The 20,273-nt window shown below is 51.1% G+C and overlaps 2 protein-coding genes across 6 annotated transcripts; one reads left to right on the top strand and one right to left on the bottom strand.

The window, feature by feature from the left end:
- Nucleotides 1-6,628: 6,628 nt before the first annotated feature.
- THEMIS2 (thymocyte selection associated family member 2) lies at nt 6,629-20,273 on the top strand. Of its 5 annotated transcripts, none has more exons than XM_033422438.2 (6): nt 6,629-6,785; nt 9,036-9,176; nt 13,229-13,639; nt 15,262-16,301; nt 18,703-18,859; nt 19,291-20,273. In XM_033422438.2, exons 1-6 carry the CDS (start codon nt 6,692-6,694, stop codon nt 19,341-19,343), a joined length of 1,896 nt encoding a protein of 631 aa, XP_033278329.1. In that variant the 5' UTR covers nt 6,629-6,691; the 3' UTR covers nt 19,344-20,273. The 5 variants fall into 5 exon arrangements, with proteins under 5 accessions (XP_033278329.1, XP_004266646.1, XP_012387379.1 ...); XM_004266598.4 differs by having other exon boundaries at nt 15,262-16,325; XM_012531924.3 differs by lacking the exon at nt 6,629-6,785 and adding an exon at nt 7,061-7,151 and having other exon boundaries at nt 15,262-16,325.
- Nucleotides 10,148-11,577, bottom strand: LOC105747836 (programmed cell death protein 2-like; the record flags this gene model as incomplete). Its single annotated transcript, XM_033421746.2, has 1 exon — nt 10,148-11,577. A coding segment is annotated over one exon (1,011 nt), but the record flags the coding sequence as incomplete, so codon positions are not given.

The following is a 20,273-nucleotide window of genomic DNA, read 5'->3' as shown; positions in this document are numbered from 1 at the left end:
AGTTTGGTGGGCACTTTTCATTATCTCCATCCTCCAACAGTCATCTCTTAATTACTTCTAAGGTTTTCTTCTCTGGAAGGGTGAATCAAAGCAGAAGATAATCTTTGGCAACTCCCTCTCTCCCCATGAAATAAGAACAGGATGAATTAAAAGTAGAATTTTAAAGAACTGTTACCAAACCAAACTTGAGTCCACTCGCCCATGCCCAGGAAAGCCAAGCTGCTGACACTGGGTTATGGTGAAGGAAAGTGCAGTGTTTATTGCAGGACACCAAGCAAGGAGTCCAGGTGGCTAGGGCTCAAAAAGCCCAAGCTCCCCGATGGCTTTCAGGGAAAGGTTTTTAAAGACAGGGTGAGGGACAGGGGTTATGGGGTACACGATTAGCTTGTGGATACTCTTCTGATTGGTCAGTGGTGAGAAAATCAGGAGTCAACGTCATCAACATCATCAACCTTCCAACCTGTCTGGGGTCTACGTTCTTGTGGGCAGCATAGAGTTAACTTCTTCCGTCTGGTGGGGGTTACAGTATCAGCAAAACATCTCAAAGGATATGGCTCAGCATATTATCTCTAGCCCTTGAAGAGGAACTAAAGGTCCTTGACTTTGTTTAATGGGTAAACTTATTATTTCGTCTTTTGTTTTGTTTTAATATTTATTTATTTATTTGGCTGCGCAGGGTCTTAGTTGTGGCATGCAGGACCTTCATTGCAGCATGCGGGATCTTTTTGGTTGTGGCATGCGGGATCTAATTCCCTGACCAGGGATCGAACCCGGGCCCCCTGCATTGGGAGCATGGAGTCTTAACCACTGGATCACCAGGGAAGTCCTAGTATTTTGTCTTGTTTGACTATTTTACTTTGTTTCTGCATTTTCTCACTTCTTGGATTAGATTTATCCTTTGGAACTAGGGGAAGGCCTAGGAGGCTAAAGTTTTTCCACAAATAAGAGGCAGGTGGAGGACTTGTGGGGGGGTGGTCTGTCCTGGGAAGGCACCATAGCATCTTGCTCGGTTACAGAAGGTTTTGGAAATTAAAAATGTAAAAGCAGAAAAAAATTTTAAAAGTTGTAGAACAGTTAGAAGATGAAGTCTATGAAATCTCCTGGAAAGTAGAACAGAAACTCAAGGAGATGAAGAATTGGTCCAGAAGATACAACATACAAGTAAAAGATGCTAACAAAAGAGAGAAAAACAAACAACAAAAAAAAAACCAAAACAAGAAAGTTTCTAGACCTGAAGGTGTGAGTCTCCATATTAAAAAGATTCACAAGTGCCCAGAAGCAAGAATGAAAGACCTGCAGAGGGCTGAGCATGTGAAAAATCAGAGCACCAGGGACAGAAAGAAGACTCCCAACCTTCACACAAAAGGAGTCTGGGGTAAAAATGACGCTGGACTCCCAACAGTAAACATGTTACTCCAAGACTATGGAGCCATGTTCCAAGTTTGGGGGAATACTGTTTACAACCTGGATTTCAATACCAGCCAGATCATTGCTGAAGAATAAACAATGCTGTACATTAGATTTAGGCTTAGACACAGTCTGAGAGAACTTGTTTTTTAAAGATCATGATAGGGACTTCCCTGGTGGTCCAGTGGGTAAGACTCCATGCTCCCATGCAGGGAGGAACTAGATCTCGCATGCTGCAACTAAGACCTGGTGCAGCCAAAATAAATAAATAAAAATAAATCTTAAAAAAAATAAAGATCACGATAAAACACACATAACATAAAAGTTATCACTAGGTATATAGTTCAGGAGTGTTAAGTATATTCACATTGTTGTACAACCCATCTCCAGAAATTTTTCATCTTACAAAACTGAAACTTGATCCCCATTTTCCCTCCCTCCAGGCCCTGGCAGCCACTCTTTTACTTTCCGTCTCTATGATTTTGACTACTCTAGATACCTTACATAAGTGGAATCATACGATATTTGTCCTTTTGTCAATGGCTTATTTCACTAGCATATGTCCTCAAGGTTCATCCATGTTGTAGCATGTGTCAGGATTTCCTTCCTTTTTAAGGCTGAATAATATTCCATTTTATGTAATATATACCACATTCTGTTTATCTATTCATCTGTTGATGAACACTTGGGTTCCTTCCACCTCCTGGGTATTGTCAATAACACTGTGATGAACATGTGGGTGTATGAATATCTGAGTCCCTGCATTCAATTCTTTTGGATATATACCTAGAAGTGGCATTGCTGGATCACATGATAACTCTATTGTTAATATTTTGAGGAAGAGATAAATTCTTTTAACGTCTGCTGAAAGGAGACAGCAGACCCCGCTATTCCCCACAAGTCCAGAAACTACATAGAGGTTTTTGTAGTGTTTGGAACCCAAAGCCTGACCCCTGCTCCCAGAACTGAGCCCACTTCCTTCCCTCTGCTCACCAGCCATGCAGGTGCTGCAGTCCCTGCTGGGAGAGAAGCATCTGATGCAGGGAGCAGGGAGTTTTGGTTCTGTCCAGTCCCAGCTGGGACATGCCGGGGCGAAAAGCTCTTTGGGCTCACACTCACTTCCCCAGGCCCGAGCCCCATGGTTCCACTTTCTGTGTTCCCGCTCTGCTCTGCCCCCAGTTCCCTCCTCGGGACCTCGCTTGTTCCCAGGCCTGAGCAGCTCCTGCCCAGCCCCCCTCAGCTGTCACCCCTACTGATCTGCGCCCCTGCAAGATGTCTTGGGACCCTCCACTACCCCCACTCCCAGAGCCAGCATGCCCTAGGCCTTCCCTGAGGTCCTGGGGCTTGAAGAGGACTTGCAGCTAACTTTCCACCACACAGGAGGGAGCAGAGTCAGTCCTTCGGAGATTCACAACCACACATGGCTCCTCCTTGAGGAGATGCGAGTACTGAATATCTTTTTCCAGAAGGGATGTTCCCCCAGTGAACATCTACCAGGGAGGGGCATCCCTCCAGGATGGTCTCCACAGCTGTCTCAGGGAGGACTTGGCAGAGAGTCATTCATGTGTATACCAGCTACAGAAAATCTAGCAAACAGGCAAAGAAGACAGATCACCCCTCAAGCCCCCATGGTTCCCAGCTCTGGGAGCGTTACTGGTTTCCCGTGAGTTTTCTGCACACGATGGGCAACTCGATGTGTGTCTGCTGCTCAGGTGGGGCGCCCTCGACACCCAGAGGTACCATCACGTGGCAGACTGTCGTTCGATTTGTGAAAGGGCACACGTCTCATAGCCATCAGGGCCAGTGCCAGAGGAAGAAGTCCACAGGAGCCCAGGGAAGGCTCCAGGCTGTGGGACAGAAGCCTCGGAACCTAGCAACCAGCATGCAGAGGGCTTCCAGCCGCTGCCAGCTCACTCACCCCTGAGCAGAGGCAGCCTCCTCCTCTGTCCCATACCCTGCCCTTGACCTTCCTGACTGCTGGCCTGTTTTCCACCACCTTGGGCCAACATGCCACACTGGTGGACATTGAAGTGGACAGCAGGACATTGTAACCACCATGTCCAGCACTGCACCATCATTAGTCCCCTTTTCTTCCTGGAAAGGATCATCCCACCCACTTGGATGTTGCCTGAAAACCCCAGGCCACATGACAACACCTGCAAGAGTGGACAGTGCGAATGCAGCGGCAAGGGCCCCAGTCCCCAAAAGTCCCCCTGACCATCGGCTGCCCACAGCAGGTCCCGAGCCAGTCACCTTCAGACTCCAAAAACGCGACAGAGACTGTGGAGGAGACTCCAGCCCTTGGTCCTGGCAGGCACCCTCCTCTCAGCTCCTTCCCACGGCAGCTCCCCAGCCTCTCTGTGAGCCTGGGATTCCCTCTCCACACCCCACTCGGCTCTTGAGGGACCTGGGGAGGCCCAGACCAGTGTTTTGGGAGTGGAAAGGGCTCGGGTGACGGCCAGCATAGGCCTGGCTTCCAATTCCATTTCCTCCATTTGCATATTGCATAAGAGCAAAGAAGAGTTTCCCACTCAGACTCTTATTTCCCTAAAATAGAAAGCAGGGTGCTGGGAGAAGGAAATAAGAGCTGAGATCTCTAAGAAATGACACAGGCACAGGAGGCCCTAGGGAAATAATAGTGATAACAGATATCGAGCGCTTGGCATGTGCCCAGATGCCTATGTTACACTATCATTTTCACCAACACCCCACTCTCACCAGTTCCCATTGTACAGAGGAGACTGAGATTCAGAGAGGTTAAGGAACTTGCCCAAGGTCACACAGCTAAGTGATGGAGCTAGGATTCAAGCTCAGCTCTATCTCCAAAGCCCACCTTTTTTTTTTTTTTTTTTTTTGTGGTACACGGGCCTCTCACTGTTGTGGCCTCTCCTGTTGAGGAGCACAGGCTCCGGACGTGCAGGCTCAGCGGCCATGGCTCACGGGCCCAGCCGCTCCGCGGCATGTGGGATCTTCCCGGACCAGGGCACGAACCCGCGTCCCCTGCATCGGCAGGCGGACTCCCAACCACTGCTCCACTGGGGAAGCCCCCCACACTGTATATTTCTTACTGATGACTCATTTATTTTGCAGGTGGAAGTTTGTACTACAGGAGCTTCTTCTTGAAGGTCAGGGCTGGACCTGATTTCAGCTGGGTCATGGGACAGGCAGTGGTGTCTGTAAACGTCTATGCAAGGAAAGAAAAAGACGGAAAGAAAAAGACAAAAAGTACAGGCAACACAGTGGCAAGGAGCACTCTCAGCGACCAGAGCATGGTTTCTAAACACCATTCTCCAATAAAAGGAACCAAGGCTTCTGGGAGAAATGCCTGATTGTAGGGTGAGGGCAGGGAAAAGACAAGATGACCCTGGAGCATCTGATAGCACCAGGCAGTAAGGAGGTGCTCAGAGAAGGGAACAATGGGGGTATGGCAAAGGGTCCCAGGGGCCAGACTGGGGGAACTCCCAAAGCTGGAACAATCTGAGAAACAAAATAAATAATGTAGTATTAGATTATAGTCAAAAGTATAAATTAAATATACATGAGTCCATACTGACATAAATAATTGAATAAATAAATGGGGGAGAAGAGACAAATCTTTCTTACAGAAGAATTCCAGATAATTTATTTGGATGCTGCCCCTTCCAGGAAGCGGGGCTGAGTTCCCCCTGAGTTCCTTCCAAAGAGCAGCTTTACTGTGGTGAAACCTGGGAACACCACCTTAACCAAGTGGTCAAGTGTAACATCACAGTGAGAAGTCACGTGGATATGTCACGTGCCCCCCGGAGGGTGTGATGAGAAGGACACCTTACCTTGGTAGTATCCTCCCCCTAAAATTCATAACCCCAGTCTAGTCATGAGGAAGACATCAGAAAACAACAACAACAACAAATTGAGGGACATTCTGCAAAAATACCTGACCAGTACTCTTTAAGACGGTCAAGGTTATAAGAACAAGGTCAAGGAAAGGTTGAGAAAGTGTCACAGACAGGAGACATTATGACTAAATGCAATATGGAATCCTGGTTGGGATCCTGGGCCAGAAAAAGAACAGCAGTGAAAAAACAGATAAAATGCAAATAAAGTCTGTAGTTCAGTTAACAGCAACGCAGCAATGTTGGTTTCTTAGTTTTGGCAAATGCACCCTGGTAATGTGAGATGCTACCAACAGGGGAATTTGAAACTAGCTGAGGGATATATGGGAAATCTCTACTATTTTTGCAACTTTACTGTAAATCAAAAATTAAAAACAAACAAACAAACCACACACACACCCAGGCAAAATAAAGAGTAGAAAGAAACACAGCAAAATGTTCGTTATATTTGGGAAAAGAATGTCCTCTTTTTATTTGTCAAATGCCTTTAATTAGGGTTTATTCTTTTCATTTTAAACTTTTGTTATTATTTCTGATTAGAAGTCCTCTGTTATTTTATAGTGACAAAAAACGAAATAAAGCATTTTGTACAATATCTATATTATCTCATTTAATCCTCACGATCAGTTTAGAAAAGATTCTTTCTTCCATTTTACAGATGAGGAAACTAGAACTCAACACCAAAGTGATTTGCCTAAAGTTATATAACAAGCCAGAGGAGGAGCTGGGACTTGAACCTCTGTCTGACTCCTGAGGCACAGGGAGATGGAAAATCCTTATCCCCTCCGGGGTCAGGGGAAGTGGTTGGTCTCTCTCCTAAGCTGATTTCTCTTTAGCCCAAGGAAGAATTTTTAAGTAGAATTGCGTCCTGGAAAGGTAATAAGCGGCAGAGGACCATGGAGTGTCCCGGAGAGGGATTCGGGAGGCCTGATGCTCTATCTTCCTCCTCAGACCCAAAGGGCAGGCTGTGTTCCTCCTGTGAGACTCAGAACTACACCAGGAGGGCCGTGTTTCCTCGTTCGGAGAGGACAGGGGGTATAACGAGGGTGAGTGGGAGTCGGGGGTTTCTCCATCTTCATCCTCGTCTTCCCTCCACTATGGGGCACCTCACTGATGGCTGGGCTCGTAGGGACCAGCTCTTATTTACTCAGAGTCTCCCGGATGTCAGGTCCTGGTCTTGACCTTCTAAATCCTGCCGCCAATGTGAGAGGTGGTACTGCAACCCCCTTGTAGAGACAAGGGAACTGAGGCCGGGAGAGAGAGGTGGCGCGTCCCAGAACGCGGCGTCGCATCCCCAACGCCCCTGGGCGGGGCGCTCCAGCCACCCCCGCCCCGCTGGGCCGGCCGGGCGGGGCTGCCGCGCTCGGCGGCGGGCGGGCCGTTCAGTGTGCGCCCAGCGAGCCGCGCGGACCATGGAACCTGTGTCGCTGCAGGACTTCGTGTGCGCCCTGGACCCCGCCTCCCTCCCGCGTGTGCTGCGGGTCTGCTCGGGTGTCTACTTCCAGGGTGAGTGAAGGGCCGAGACCCCTCCGACCTCGGCCCCGCGGCGGACCGGTTCTCCCTGCCAGGGCGTTAGAAACCCGGGACACTGCGCCCTGGGTTCGAATCCCGTCGCTGCCGCTACCCAAGTTGTGTGATTTGGGGCCACACTCCAACTTCGCCGGGTCACGGCTTTTGCTTGCGTGGAATGCGGGATCACTGATTGCCCCGCAGGGTGGTGATGGGAAGTCCATGAGCTCAGATACTCAAGTGGGTGGAACCGAGCCAAGCTGGGGCGGAACTGCGTTGCGCATTGCATGAGGTCCTACCGTGCAGGGTTGCGGCATTCAGGCGCTCACGACGCCGGGCTATTGCTTGATTCTCAAGAGCCAGGTCAGCCTTCCCCTCCGTATGCCCTCCCACTCCTCCCCTTGGACGTTTATCTACACGTCCTTCTTTCAGTCCCCCCATCCCGCCTTTGCCCTCTGCTTGGCACTGGGCCGTACTTGATCCGATCAACTCTTCAGTTCTCAGCTAAAATGACTCCTCCTCCGGGAAGCCTTCCTGGCTCCTTGCACACCCGCACATCTGCCCACATGGCCGCAGCCCACCTGGTTCACAGGGATGGTACACAGCTGGGGCTTAGTAGTCATTGCCTGAAAGGGTGAGAGGGGAGGGATTGACAGGCAGTGAGGGGAGAGGCGGCGGCTCTGAGGGTGAGGGAGGACCTGTGGGTGACTGAGTAGGAAAGGTGGAGGGCGAGGAGAGAGGGAAGTGAGAGTCTGGGTGGGGTGCAGGAGGCTACTTCCTTAGAGAGCAAACTACGTCTGAGTGCCCTGCCTTATCCTGTTCCCTCCATCCGCTCCCTTGCTCCGCCACAGCAGCTTCCAGAAAAGTGTTCTGAGGCCCCAAGTGGGGTTCCTAGATCAAGGGTGAGGCGCCTGGAGGGCCCCACAGGGGGCAGGACGGGCCACCACACCATGGGGTCTCGCCAGGCCCACTTGGGAATCTGAGGGATCTGGGTTCAAATCCCGCTCTCCCTGGGGGCTTCCTGCAGGCATCTGTGCTCTGTTTGCCGTCCCCCTGACACCCCGTCCCACTGTGTGTCGCAATACTTGCGTTTCCTCATTATGCTCCCCGCCGGGGGGGGGGGGTGGGGGGGGCTGGAGTGGCGGAAGTGAGGGTAAGAGAAGAACCTGACAGGATGAGAGTGTGGGAGTGGGGTGAAGTGGAGAGGGGCAGATGGTGATACTGATGGGGCAGATGGCTGTGGTCACCGCGTGGTTAGGAGCCCCAATTCGGAGGCAGATTATGTCCTGGGCGGAGTCCCAGTTCTGCCTCCTATTACCTGATAATCTCGGGCGGCCCATTCACCCTTGCCAAGGCTCGGTTTCCATATTTAGAAAAGAGAAACTGTCCTTCCCTCCAGGGGCAGTCATGAGTCTTAAGTGCTATGACACGTCTGCAGTGCCGAGCACAGCGCCGGGCATATAGTAAGTGCTCAGCACCAGGGCTGCTCTTGTTACCAGCCCCGAGCGTCTGTAGACAGAAGTGTGTGTTTTATGAGCCTGTGTGTATTTTCCTGGGGATAAGGGGTGGGATTTTCATCAGTTTCTCAGGGCTGTTGTAAAGGACCCTGCCGGGGCTGCCCTGGGGGTGCAGTAGCGTCAGGTGGCCTGGAGGCTTGCCCACCTGCACTGTCTGTCCCTCATCAGCAGGATGGGTCGCTGTGTGTGAGAGATCTTTACTGAGCATCTTCCATGCTCTGGACCCTGCTATAGCCCTTTAAACCTTGTAAGTCAGGGCCCAGACCCGCCTACTGGGCCCACCCTGTCAGCAGCCCGCCACCCCCTCCTGTGCTTCTCTTAACAGCAAGTCATCTGAAGAAGAAAACGCCAGTGTGGGTGTTTGGCTTTGTGTGATCTCGGGGCAGTCACCGAACCTCCCTGCGCCTGATTTTGTAGCTAATAAGGGAACTGGGATTTACTGGGTTGTTTATTCATTCATGACTTAAACACACACACTTCGAGGCTGGGCCTGTGCCGGCTGAGATGCATCAGTCCTGCCCTGTGAGCTGAGTTCAGGAGGCAAGGGGATGTGACCACAGAGGGGTACAGTCAGCGCTAAAAGAAGGCAGAGCGGCATCAGGGAAGAGCATTCCAGGCACCGGAACAACGTGTGCAAAGGTGTGACCGAGCAGTGCCTGGGGGGAACAGGGCACAGGCGGCGCAGCGCTTGGCCTTTGCTGAACGGGTGAAACTGACTCTGTCTCCACAGGCTCCATCTACGAGATCTCCGGGAATGAGTGCTCCCTCTCCACAGGAGACCTGATCAAGGTCACCTGTGTTCGCCTCCAGAAGGTGGTCTGCGAGAACCCGGGGACGGGCCAGACCATGGAGCTCGCTCCCAACTTCCAGGGTAAGGCAGGCACCTCTATCTCCCTGAGTGTCCTGGAACCCTCCAGGCACACCCTCGGGCACATGTGACCCCAAAACAAACTCCCACCCCTCTGGGTTGGCACACACTGCTCTCACATCCACCACTACCCAGCCCCGAGACCCGAATGTCCTCTGAGTGCTCTGACGGTGTCCTGAGCTGGCATGGCTGTGTCCTCTCCGTGTCCATCTCTGATTACATCTGCCTCTTGGCTGGGCCTTTTTTTGTTTCATGTCTTTGTCCACGTGCCAGTTTTCATGTTCGCTCCCACATTCACTCACCAAACATTTATTGACACTTGCTGTGTGCCAGGCCTCGTGCTGGGGGCTGGGGTGTGGGGTTCAGGATGAAGCAGATGCAGCCCTCTCCGGCGGGGAGTTTCCAGGATGGCAGTGAGGAGGACAACAGCACAAGTAGGCACCAGTTTGGAGAGGGCTCCGGGCAAGAGTGGCCTGCCTCTCCAGAGGTCTGTGCAGGCTTCCTGGAGGAGGTGGCACCTCAGCTGGAGGAAGGATCCCAGCTAGAGGGAGTAGCATGAGCACACTGGTGCTCCAGAAACCCCCTGTAGCGCATTCATTGCAGGAGGTGTGTAGTGTGGTGGACCATGGGCCTGGACGCTGAAGCCAGCAGCCTGGATGGGAATCCCACCTCTGCCGGCTACTAGCTGTGGCCGTGGTTAGTTCCCGTGACCTCTCTGCGCCTCAGCTTCCTCTTCTGTAATGGGGCAGTCAGCCTTGATGTGACGATTAAATGAGTTGCCATGTATGATGCACTTAGAACAGGGCTGGGCTCAGAGCAGGCACCCTCTGTGGGCTTGTTCTCAGTATGGTTTCCTGTGATCGCTGAAGGGGACCAGTGAGGGCATGGGTTCCAGGTGAGGGGCAAGTTGTGGGGAGGTGAGCGGGAGCCAGACCGTAGGGGGGCGGGGGGAGCTTGTGTGGGGCACGGACACATTTCGTTCTTTTTTTTTTTTTGACTTAATTAGGCACATAACCCATTTTTATTATAGAAAGAAATATACATATAAGTAAAAAGATCATGTCACTTAGTCCCACTGTTCAGTTAACCAGTTCACATCTAGTGCATATCATTCCAGATATTTTTGGTGTACATACACGTGTATAAATATTTTTACAAAAATAGCATACTATGAATACCATCTACAATGGTACCTTGGCATCTTTATCTTACTTGATGTACATATAAGTCTGTATCATTAAGACTGTGTAGCCTCCTGCTGGACAGATACACAACACCTAAAACAACATCTTTGTGTATCTCTGGTATAATTATTTCCTTAGGATAAAGTCCTAGAAATGGAATTAGAAGGTCTAAGAGATGATGAATATTTTGAGGCTTCACACCGTTGTCTTTAGGCGGTATCTGTTATATCTTGCTTCCAAACAAATTCCTCTGTGTAGCCAGTGCCCAGGCCACAGCTTTCAGCACAGGTGAAGACAGCCAGGACACCCCAGTCGACACTCCTGCCCAGTCTGTCGGCCTTCAGGTAGTTGAGCAGATGAGGCATGACGTGGAATTCAAATATTCTCTTGGCACCACAGGGGCAATCTGGAATATCCTTTTCTTGAGGGATAGTTTCACAAGAGATCCAGATGGGGGCAATCCCTCTGCCGTATCTGAGAATTTGTTCTGGCTCAAGGGATATTTTGGTTTTAAACTTCTGGAAAATTCTATCTTCCCTAGATTCATGTTTTGCCATGGAATCCAATTCTTCCTCAGGTGCTTCACCCATGCTACCTGTAATCTCTGATTCATCATCTTTTTCCACAACTTCAGGCATAATCTCATCTTCTGTTTCTATTACAATTTCAAATTCTGGAAAAAGGAAGCTGTGGTCTGGAACTGTACTGTCCAAATCACCTTCTTGTGTACAAGCCTGCTTATGTCCCAATCTCCAGTCCAAAGTCTGATGCTCCTTGCTGCAGTAATGTGCCTTGTGACATCGGGGGCATGTTTTGGGGCCTAAACAGCCACAAACTCTGCAGAGATGAGCACCGAACTCGAGCTGGAGGCACACGGATTCTCCTGTCTCCGGCGGAGGATCCTCAGAAGGTGGCTCATAGGCGTAGAAGTCATTTCTCCTAGGCAATTGATTTCTAAAAACTCGTAGGCCGGCGCAGCACGGTGGCGTTCGGCAGCAGAAAAGGAAGAGACCGCGGTGGAAGGCGAAGGCGCGGCCCGGAAGCGGTGCGTACAGCTGCAGCAGGAAGGCCAGTGGGCGGCCGCACAGCGCGCAGGCCAGCCCCGCGGGCCCCGGCAGCCCGGCTGCGCCGAGCCACGGCGGCCAGACGCCCACCTTGCTGGGGAACTGCTCGCTGCGCAGCCGCCACGCCGGCGCCGCCTCCACCTTTTTTTTTTTTTTAAAGGCTTTATAAATTTAATTTAATTTTTTTATAAATTCATTTATTTATTTAATTTTTGGCTGTATTGGGTCTTCGTTGCTCCGCATGGGCTTTTCTCTAGTTGCGGTGAGCAGGGGCTACTCTTCGTTGCAGTGCACTCGCTTCTCACTGCAGTGGCTTCTCTTGCTGTGGAGCACGGGCTCTAGGCGCATGGGTTTCAGTAGTTGCAGCACACAGGCTCAGTAGTTGTGGCTTGTGGGCTCTAGAGCGCAGGCTCAGTAGTTGTGGCGCACGGACTTAGGTGCTCCGTGGCATGTGGGATCTTCCCAGACCAGGGATCGAACCTGTGTCTCCTGCATTGACAGGCAGATTCTTAAGCACTGAACCACCAGGGAAGTCCCCACATTTCAGCCTTTATTTTGAAGGTATTAAGTAGCCAAAGCGCTTTTAAATAGGGAAGTGATGTGTTTTGTTTTGTATTTTGAGGGTTTTTTAAAAATTTGAAATAATTTCAAATTTACAGAAGACTTGCTAGAACTCCTGTATACTGTTTATCCAGATTCACCAGTTAAGCATGTTGTTACATTTGCTTTCCCTCTCTCTGTATATTATATATACATACACACACACATATATACATATGAACATATATTACTATATATGTGTGTGTATATATATCTTTTTTCTGAACCATCTGAGAGTTATAGACATGATGCCCCATTACATCTGAATACTCCTCCCAGTATTTAGCGTAACTCCTATAAAACAAGGACATTCACTCACAAAACTGTAGTTCAGTGATTAAATTCAGGAAATTTAATATTGATACAATACTACTGTCTAACCCACAGTCTGTATTCAGATTTCACCAGCCGCCCTACTAATGTCCTTGATAGCCCGGTGTTTGCCTTGATCCAGAATCTAGTCCCAGATTGCACATGACATTCAGTTGGCCTCCTTTAGTCTCCTTCAGGCTGGAATAGTTCCTCAGCCTTCCTTTGTCTTGCTATCAACATTTTTGAAGAGTCTAGATCAGTACGTTTGCAGAATGTCCCTCAGACCGACTTTGTGTGGTGCTTCCTTGAATAGATTTGTGTTGAGGGTTTTGGGCAGGAAGACCCTGGAAGTGATATTATGTCCAGACATGAGGTATTTTAGGCCAGTCTGGTGGCAGAAGAATGGACAGGGCAGGGGGAGGGGTAGAGGGGTGGTCAGAGGTCATTTGGCCAGTAGCTCCTGGGTTTCTAGTTTGGGAGGGACTGTGGCACTCACCCACCCAGAATGGGGTGGTAGGTGCTGGTGTGTGGGAATGGAGCAGTGGTGAGGTATCTGGAGACAAAGATGGCAAAGTGAGAGGCAGGTGGGGTCGGCAGGTAGGAAAATGTGGCAGTGTGTCTGTTCTGTTCTGTCTCTGGTGACAATCCCTCTGTGTCCGTGCCTGTGTCAGAAGGAACTGTCCCCACCCTGCCCTCACTGTCCATTTGCAATGGTCACTTGCTGCCTGCCATCCCTCAGCCCTGCAGCCTGGATATCCAAATGCTGGCCCACCCTTGGCCCCTGTCCTCGGGGGATTCTGGCTGGTTCTCTGCAGCCAGACCTGGGCATGGGATATGAGGGCCTGGGCTTGGCAAAGGTCTGCCCCACCCTGACACCCCCTGCTGTGCCCCACAGGCAACTTCAGCCCCCTCACTGGCCCCCAGAGCTATGGAACCCTGGAGGAGCTGGTCTCTGCTGCAACCCAGAGCTCCAAGCAGCTGCCCATCTGCTTCATGTCGACTCACAGAATCACCACCAAGGCCAGGGTGGTGCCTCAGGAGCAGCCCCTCAAGCTTGAGGCTGTGGAAATGCACCTCGGGACCTGCTGTGCCCGCTGTGTGCTGGGCACCGGGGCCCAGCAGGTGATTCTGCACTTGCCCCTGTCCCAGAAGGGGCCCTTCTGGGAACTGGAGCCTGGGCCCCCTCGGACTCTGCTCCAGGTGCTGCAGGACCCGGCCCTGAGGGACACCATCCTCACCTGCCCCGCCCTCCCCTGGCACTCCCTGACCCTGATGCCCCAGTATGAGGTCGAAGCCATCATGCACTGTGAGTTCCCCGGGCAGGTGGGTGGGCCCGGGGGCGGGAGGGACAGAGGGGGCCCTGGGGAGCTGCTCTGATGGGAAGATGCCCCCTATCCCCGTGGATAGTCCAGGGATTCCAGGTGGTTTACCTGGTATATACAACGTAACAGAATAAAGAATCCCCAATAGTGGAAGTTAGGTGCAAAAGGAGATAGGAAAACGGGTAACTTGAGTGAGGTCCCACGTACTTTATAAAGTTTGGCAAAAGTTGGGCTGTGAGGTTGCCCGCAGCTAGGACAAAGAAACATAGTGTTAGAAAGTGCAGCGTTGACCATTTGCTCGGGAGAAATATATTTTCCTGTTGCTGGGGAGAGCAAGATTGTTCGTGAAGGGCCTCCTGTCTGGGAGGGTACTGTCTGGCTGAATCCCCCAGCTGTTTCATAGGTTACTTCTTAGGACAGGCTGGTGGCTGCACACAGAGGGTTGGTGAAACGGAGGCAGAAGCTGGCCAGGTCTGGCCGGTCGGAGGCCAAGCTGGAGCAGAGGTAGAAGAATGGGTGTATGTGTAGAGGTCCCCAGGGCACCCCCATTCTTCACCCTCCACTCAGCCTTGGCCTCTTGACTGGCCAGGTTCTGCCTCTGCCTCACCAACCCTGCTCTGGATGCTGCCAGCAGCCTGACTCAGTCCTGTCCTAAGAAACAACCTAGGCTTTGTTTACTAGTTTTTGTAAAAATAACAAGTTGACTGCCCTGGAGAATGAGGCAGCTCAGGTAATTTATAAAGCATTCTGAAGTAAAAAACAACAGTATAATGAACCCAGATGTGCCCATCTCCCAGCTTCAGCCGATTATCAGCTCATCTGGCACAGAGCAAAAATCCCAACCATGTGACCTGAGGGAAGTCACCACCACTCCTCGGAGCCTCAGTGTTCTCATCTGCAAAACAGGGAGAACATTCCGTGTGGTGCGGCTCAAACAACATAGTGGGTGGGCCAGTTTTCCTCAGACTCTTACAGAGTTTATGCACCAGGCGCTATCAATGCCAGGACAGGAGGAGGTTGTCCAAAGTCATGTAGGCAGTGTTTTTCTTGATTTGGTTCTATCTATTTAAATCCAGAAAGGATCTGGAAAGACAGCTTATAAAATTACATTCAAAATTCAATTAAAATTTTAAAAGTGAACTGATTGGATATTCAGTGATATTGAGGAATTATCAAATTATTATTATTTCAATGTGATCATAGCCTAGTGGTTATTATTTTTGAAATTTTAATTACCCCTTCTTTTAGCAATACACGTTGAAACAGTCACAGATGGCAAGATGTGATTATTCTGATTCCAAATAATCCAGTGGAAGGGGAATGGATAGATAGGGGTATAAAGGAAAGAAAATGGGCCATGGGTTAAATGTTGAAGCTGGGTGACAGGTACACTGGGGTTCACTATACTATTCTACTTTTATAAATATTTTAAAAACTTTTTATAGTAACTTTTTAAAAAGAGGTTGAAGGAAAGAGTGGGCAAGGAATCTGGTACAACAGGAAAACGCTGGTAGGAAAGAAAAGATGAAGACAGGAGAGAGGTTAGCAGGCTCAGACCTCTGAGGGGTGGAGGGTGCGCACCTGAGCTGACCTCTCCCCTCCACAGTGCGCAGGACCATCGTCAAGATCCCCTCCACGCTGGAGGTTGACGTGGAGGATATCACCGCCTCCTCTCAGAACATCCACTTCATACAACCGCTGCTGCTGAGCGAGGCCCTGGCCCGGGGAGGCCCCTTCCCCCTGCCCACAGAGATCCTGGAAGTTCCGGAGGGGCCCCCCATCTTCCTCAGCCCGTGGCTGAGCTCCTTACGGAAGGGCCAGAGGCTCTGCATCTATGGCGTGGCCTCGCCACCCTGGCGGGTCCTGGCCTCAACCAAGGGCCGGAAAGTGCCCAGACACTTCATGATCTCTGGAGCCTACCAGGGCAAGCTGCGGCGGCGGCCGAGAGAGTTCCCCACGGCCTACGACCTCCTGGGTGCTCTCCAGCCAGGCCAGCCACTCCGGGTAGTGGCCACAAAGGACTGTGAAGGAGACGGGTTGGAGAACCCCGGGTTCATGTCCCTGGCCATGGGAGACAGGCTGGAGGTGTTGGGGTCTGGCCAGGCCCTTGGGGTTCAAGAGAGGGACATGAATGTCCTGGTGTGTCAGCGGCTGAGTGACCAGCCTGGGGAGGAAGAGTATGAAGAGGCAGAGGACCAAGAACAGATTCTGCTGCCCCTCCACTTCTCTGGCGGCTTCGTGGAAGAGCTGGGTGATGGCCGGCGCTACAGCCTGCAGGATCTGATTGCCCAGTTCCCACTGCCCTGTGAGGTCAAGGTGGTGGCCAAGGATGCCAGCCACCCTGATGACCCTCTGCCCTCCTTCCTGGGCCTGCGGCTGGAGGAGAAGATCATGGAACCCTTCTTGGTGGTCAGCCTGGACTCCAACCCTGAGATGTGCTTCGAGGTCCCTCCCCGGTGGCTGGACCTGACTGTCGTGGAAGCCGAGGGGCAGCCAAGCCAGCCGGCTGGGCCCCTCCCCGTAGTCCCAGTGGAGGAGCTGACAGAGGCCTTCTATTATCACCTTCGGAAGTCACCGGCCTTTGAGGGTCAAGCTCCCCCGCCCAGGCCTCCGAAAAGTAAGGGCCTCAGTGGGCAGAAGAAGCAGGTCAGCAAGGCGAAAGGTGTCAAGGTACCAACAGAACCCAAGTGGGCAGGGAGGGGCCACCTGTAGGGATCATTAGGGTCCTGCCGTTTCTTGTCTGTCTGGCATCATGCCTCTTACAGCTGTACAGGACATGCAGTTTGTTTATTTTTGAATTTTATTTTCTTATACAGCAGGTTCTTATTAGTTACCTATTTTATACACATTAGTGTATATATGTCAACCCCGATCTCCCAGTTCATCCCACCGCCGCCACTACCCACCCACCCCCACTTTCCCTCATTGGGGTCCATATGCTTGCTCTCTACATCTGTCTCTATTTCCAGAACGTGCAGTTTATAAACGTGCACGCTTTGTACCTATTATTCGATCCTGACCATCCTGACATTGGTGTGATCATTCATATTTTACAGTCGAGAAAATGAGGTCTCAGCGACTGTGAGACTCACTCAAAGTCACACAGTTTGTAAATGGGGGGGCCTGAACTGGAGCGGAAGCATTGTGACTCCAAGTTCACGGTGCTTTACCTCTCTCTGCTACCCCTGCTGTCACTCCCTAGCTCAAGCTACAGCATTTTTCACCTAAACTCTTCCAGCAGCCTCTTCAACCCCTCCCCACGGCTGTCAGAATGGCCTCCCACATCCTTCCCTGGTCACTATGGGGCCTCAGCCCCACCTCCTGAAACCTTCCATGGCTCCCCATTGCTGGGGGTAATGCGAACCCCTTAACATGGTATCCAGGGTCCTTCATAGCTGACTTCAGTCTCACCTTCCCAGGCCCACCTTCCACCACTGCTCAGCAGCTCCAACCACCGAGGAACTCCTGATGCTCTCGGTATGCCAGGATTCCCGCCTCAGCACTTCACACACACCAGCCCTTCTGCCAGGAACATTCTTGCTCCTTCAGGCTCACGGGCAAGGCTCAGCTCATTTCCTCCAAGGCGGTGACAGTTCTCCCTCTTCCGTAGTCACACTGCACGCTGTACATAGCTTGGAGGTGGGAGGCCATGTAGTTTTAATTAGTTGTACTTGGTCTCTGGCTAGAACAAGAGTCCTGTGGGGCAGGGACCTCCCACTCCAAGGCAGGCAGAGAAAGTGCCAGTGAGTCCGAACTGAACCAAACTGAATCACGACAAGCGGGCAAAGAACCTCAGAGTCAGAAACATGAAGTTCACGTCCCTGTTTCCTCACTCTGTGGGCTGTACTTCCTCTCTGGGCATGTTTCCTCACCAGTGAGCCTGGGATAACATCACTAACTCTCAGTGCTGTTTTGTTAGCCTCTACTCGTGGGGCGCTTACCCTGGGGTGGCCCCTTATGCATACGTACTGCCCCACCCAGCTCTCACGGCGTCCCTCTGAGGTGGGCGCTGATAGCCATGCTCTGCTGAGAATGGGGGCCGTGGTGGGGTGGGGGGAGTGATCTACATAAATAGCACTTTGTAAACTGTAACAAGCATACTGTTTTGGGATGTGCAGAGACTTGGATTTCGTACTGTGTGGGGAGGCAGTGGGATGGCAGTGGAAGTTAAAAAGATGAACCCTGAGCGATCTCAGCCCCAGAAGGGGCTCGTATCTGTGGGGCAGGGGGTAGGGTAGTCGTTTTCTGACAGAACCAAAAATAGACTGGGCCATCTGAAACACAGGCCTTGTGACAGTGCTGGAAAGAATGTGGTACAAAGAGTTGAGACCTCCGTCCCAGCCTTGGTTCCTGACGGCTCCTCTGGGATGGCTCCTGCTTGTTGCCCTAGAACCAGCAATTTCCCTCCCTGGGAATCAGTATTCTCCGCTGCTCATCAGGGAGCCGTACTGTTTGCTGTTGAAAGCATGACGTGGTGGGAAGAGGAGCGGCTTTACAGTCACAGACATGGCTCTGCGTCTGAAGCCTGGCCCGGCCAGGGGTCCCGTGTGAGGCTTGACATGGCACACTCTTTCTGAGCCTGGTTCCTCACGTGTAAACTGGGAACTCAAACAGCTCCTCAGAGAGTCACTTGAGGGTGAATGAACGGATATGCATACAGCTTCTGGCACATGGTAGGATTTCAATAAAAGTCCTCTTCCTTCTGGGACCCCTCTCAGCTCTGTACTCTGTTTGTCCTGAGGCTTTGTGACTACTTTTTTCTCCTTTAGCAAAAGATTTGGAGGACAATGACCAAATCCCTGTGTAAAAACGCAGAGACAGCCTGTCTCTAGCCCCCAACCCTATCATGTCTCACCCTGGCCCCTTTCTCCCCTGCCAAAGAACAGTTCAAGTGCTTGTAGCAAAAACACCTGGCGTCCTGAGAAGCCATACACTGAAAAGTTCAGAGGGGAGCAGAGGAAGTGAGATTTGAAGGAAATTGCATTTCAGGTACTCTCTTACCCCATTTCTTGGGACCCTGCTAACTTCTGCTTTTTTTACCACTTAGTCTTCTGAAGCCTTCGAATTGCAGGAACCACCTCTGATGCCTAAACCCAAGAGGAAGACCTTGCGAAAGGTCATCGAGGACAGCTGCAATTTATACAGTGCGATTCCTGGTCACAAGAAAGGTCTCAGGCCCACTAAGCCCATCACTCAGGATACAAGTGAGTCTGTCAGCCCCTGTTCACCCCTGTCTTTCCTTCTCCCCTCCCCCATGCCATTCTGCTGCTGCTTTTGCCTCTGATGGTGCTGGCCATACCCTCAGCAGGGCTCTGCTCGTGAGCGACCCTTCCACAGTCCCAGTTGGATGGACAGGCCTATATGAGATGGGTGTAGGCTGAAGGGTCCCTACTGTCCTTCTCCCAGTGGCTCCAGGGCCCTGGCAAGGAAAATGAGTTCATCTCCCAACTACCCTCCCCAAGGCACACAGGAGAATGTTTGCAAAGTGTTCAGACACAACAAACTGTGGTTTCTGGGCTAGCAATGACCTTAGAGCATCCAGACCAAGCCCTCCCCTGTTCAAGGGACTAAAGTACCCTAAAGAGGGGAAGGAACCTAAGGCCAAAGGTCCTCACTGACTTGGATTCTTTTGCAGATGATGAACACAATTACGAAGAAATACTTGAGCAGTTTCCGAAAACCCTCTAGGTGCTGGAGAAACCTTACTTCCTAACTGCTGCTTCTCAGGGAACCCGAGATATCAGCCAACTATTACAAGCCTTTAGAGGACCCTGGACAAGGTCTCTCAGAAATCAGACTGTGGACAAGGAGTGGCCAGGTGGGGACTGACTGGAAGTAGGATAGACCCTGCACCAGCTTCCCTCTGGCTCCTCTGGGCCCAGCACCTTGCATTTGGCTCCTTCAGGTTCAGAGCTTTGGTATCAAGTAGCCAGCTGGGTTCTACTCAATCCTGCACCCCAACACCAGTTGTCCCACTTGTTAGTGCAGAAAGGAATCCAAGACACTACCCACCTCGGTGATGGCAGCACAGTGCCTCCTGCCTCTTGGTAAAGGGGACTCAATCCTGATGACACACTGCACTGAGAGCCTTCTGTAATGCTGGCTGCCCCTGCTCCACTCTCTCCTCTCTCTCGCCGTCCCCCACCCAGGCTCCGAGCCCCTGAGGGACCAGGACTGTCTTCCTCATCTCTGCAGCACCCAGCACATGACCGTTGTAGGTGACTATCCAAGATTATTTCACTTTAAAAGCACAGAATAAAAATGACATCTGAGCTTCGGGAAAAATGATAAGAGATGATCACTTATTAAGTTCTGTCTGAGTACCAGACCCTTTACAAACCCTATCTAAATCAACTCTCTGAGGTAGACAAGGCCTGGTTTTAAAGATCGGGAAACAAACTAGTCTAGTGTGCTTCAGCAGGCAGGCTAGTCATGGGCCTGGGTCAGGATCCTTGCTCACCACCTACAAGTGATTTTAACCTCTTTAAGCTTCAGTTTCTTCACATGCAAAATGAAACTAAGTTATCTACCTCAAAAGATTGTTTTAAGGATCGACTGAGATAATATCTGTAGAGCATTTATCACAGTGCCTGGCTCATAATAAATATTCAGTAAACA

Source organism: Orcinus orca, chromosome 1, assembly GCF_937001465.1.
Source record: "Orcinus orca chromosome 1, mOrcOrc1.1, whole genome shotgun sequence".
In the NCBI taxonomy this organism is placed as follows: Eukaryota; Metazoa; Chordata; class Mammalia; order Artiodactyla; family Delphinidae; genus Orcinus; species Orcinus orca.
The sequence above is the reverse complement of the archived record's forward strand: the minus strand, read 5'-3'. Positions and strand labels throughout refer to the sequence as shown.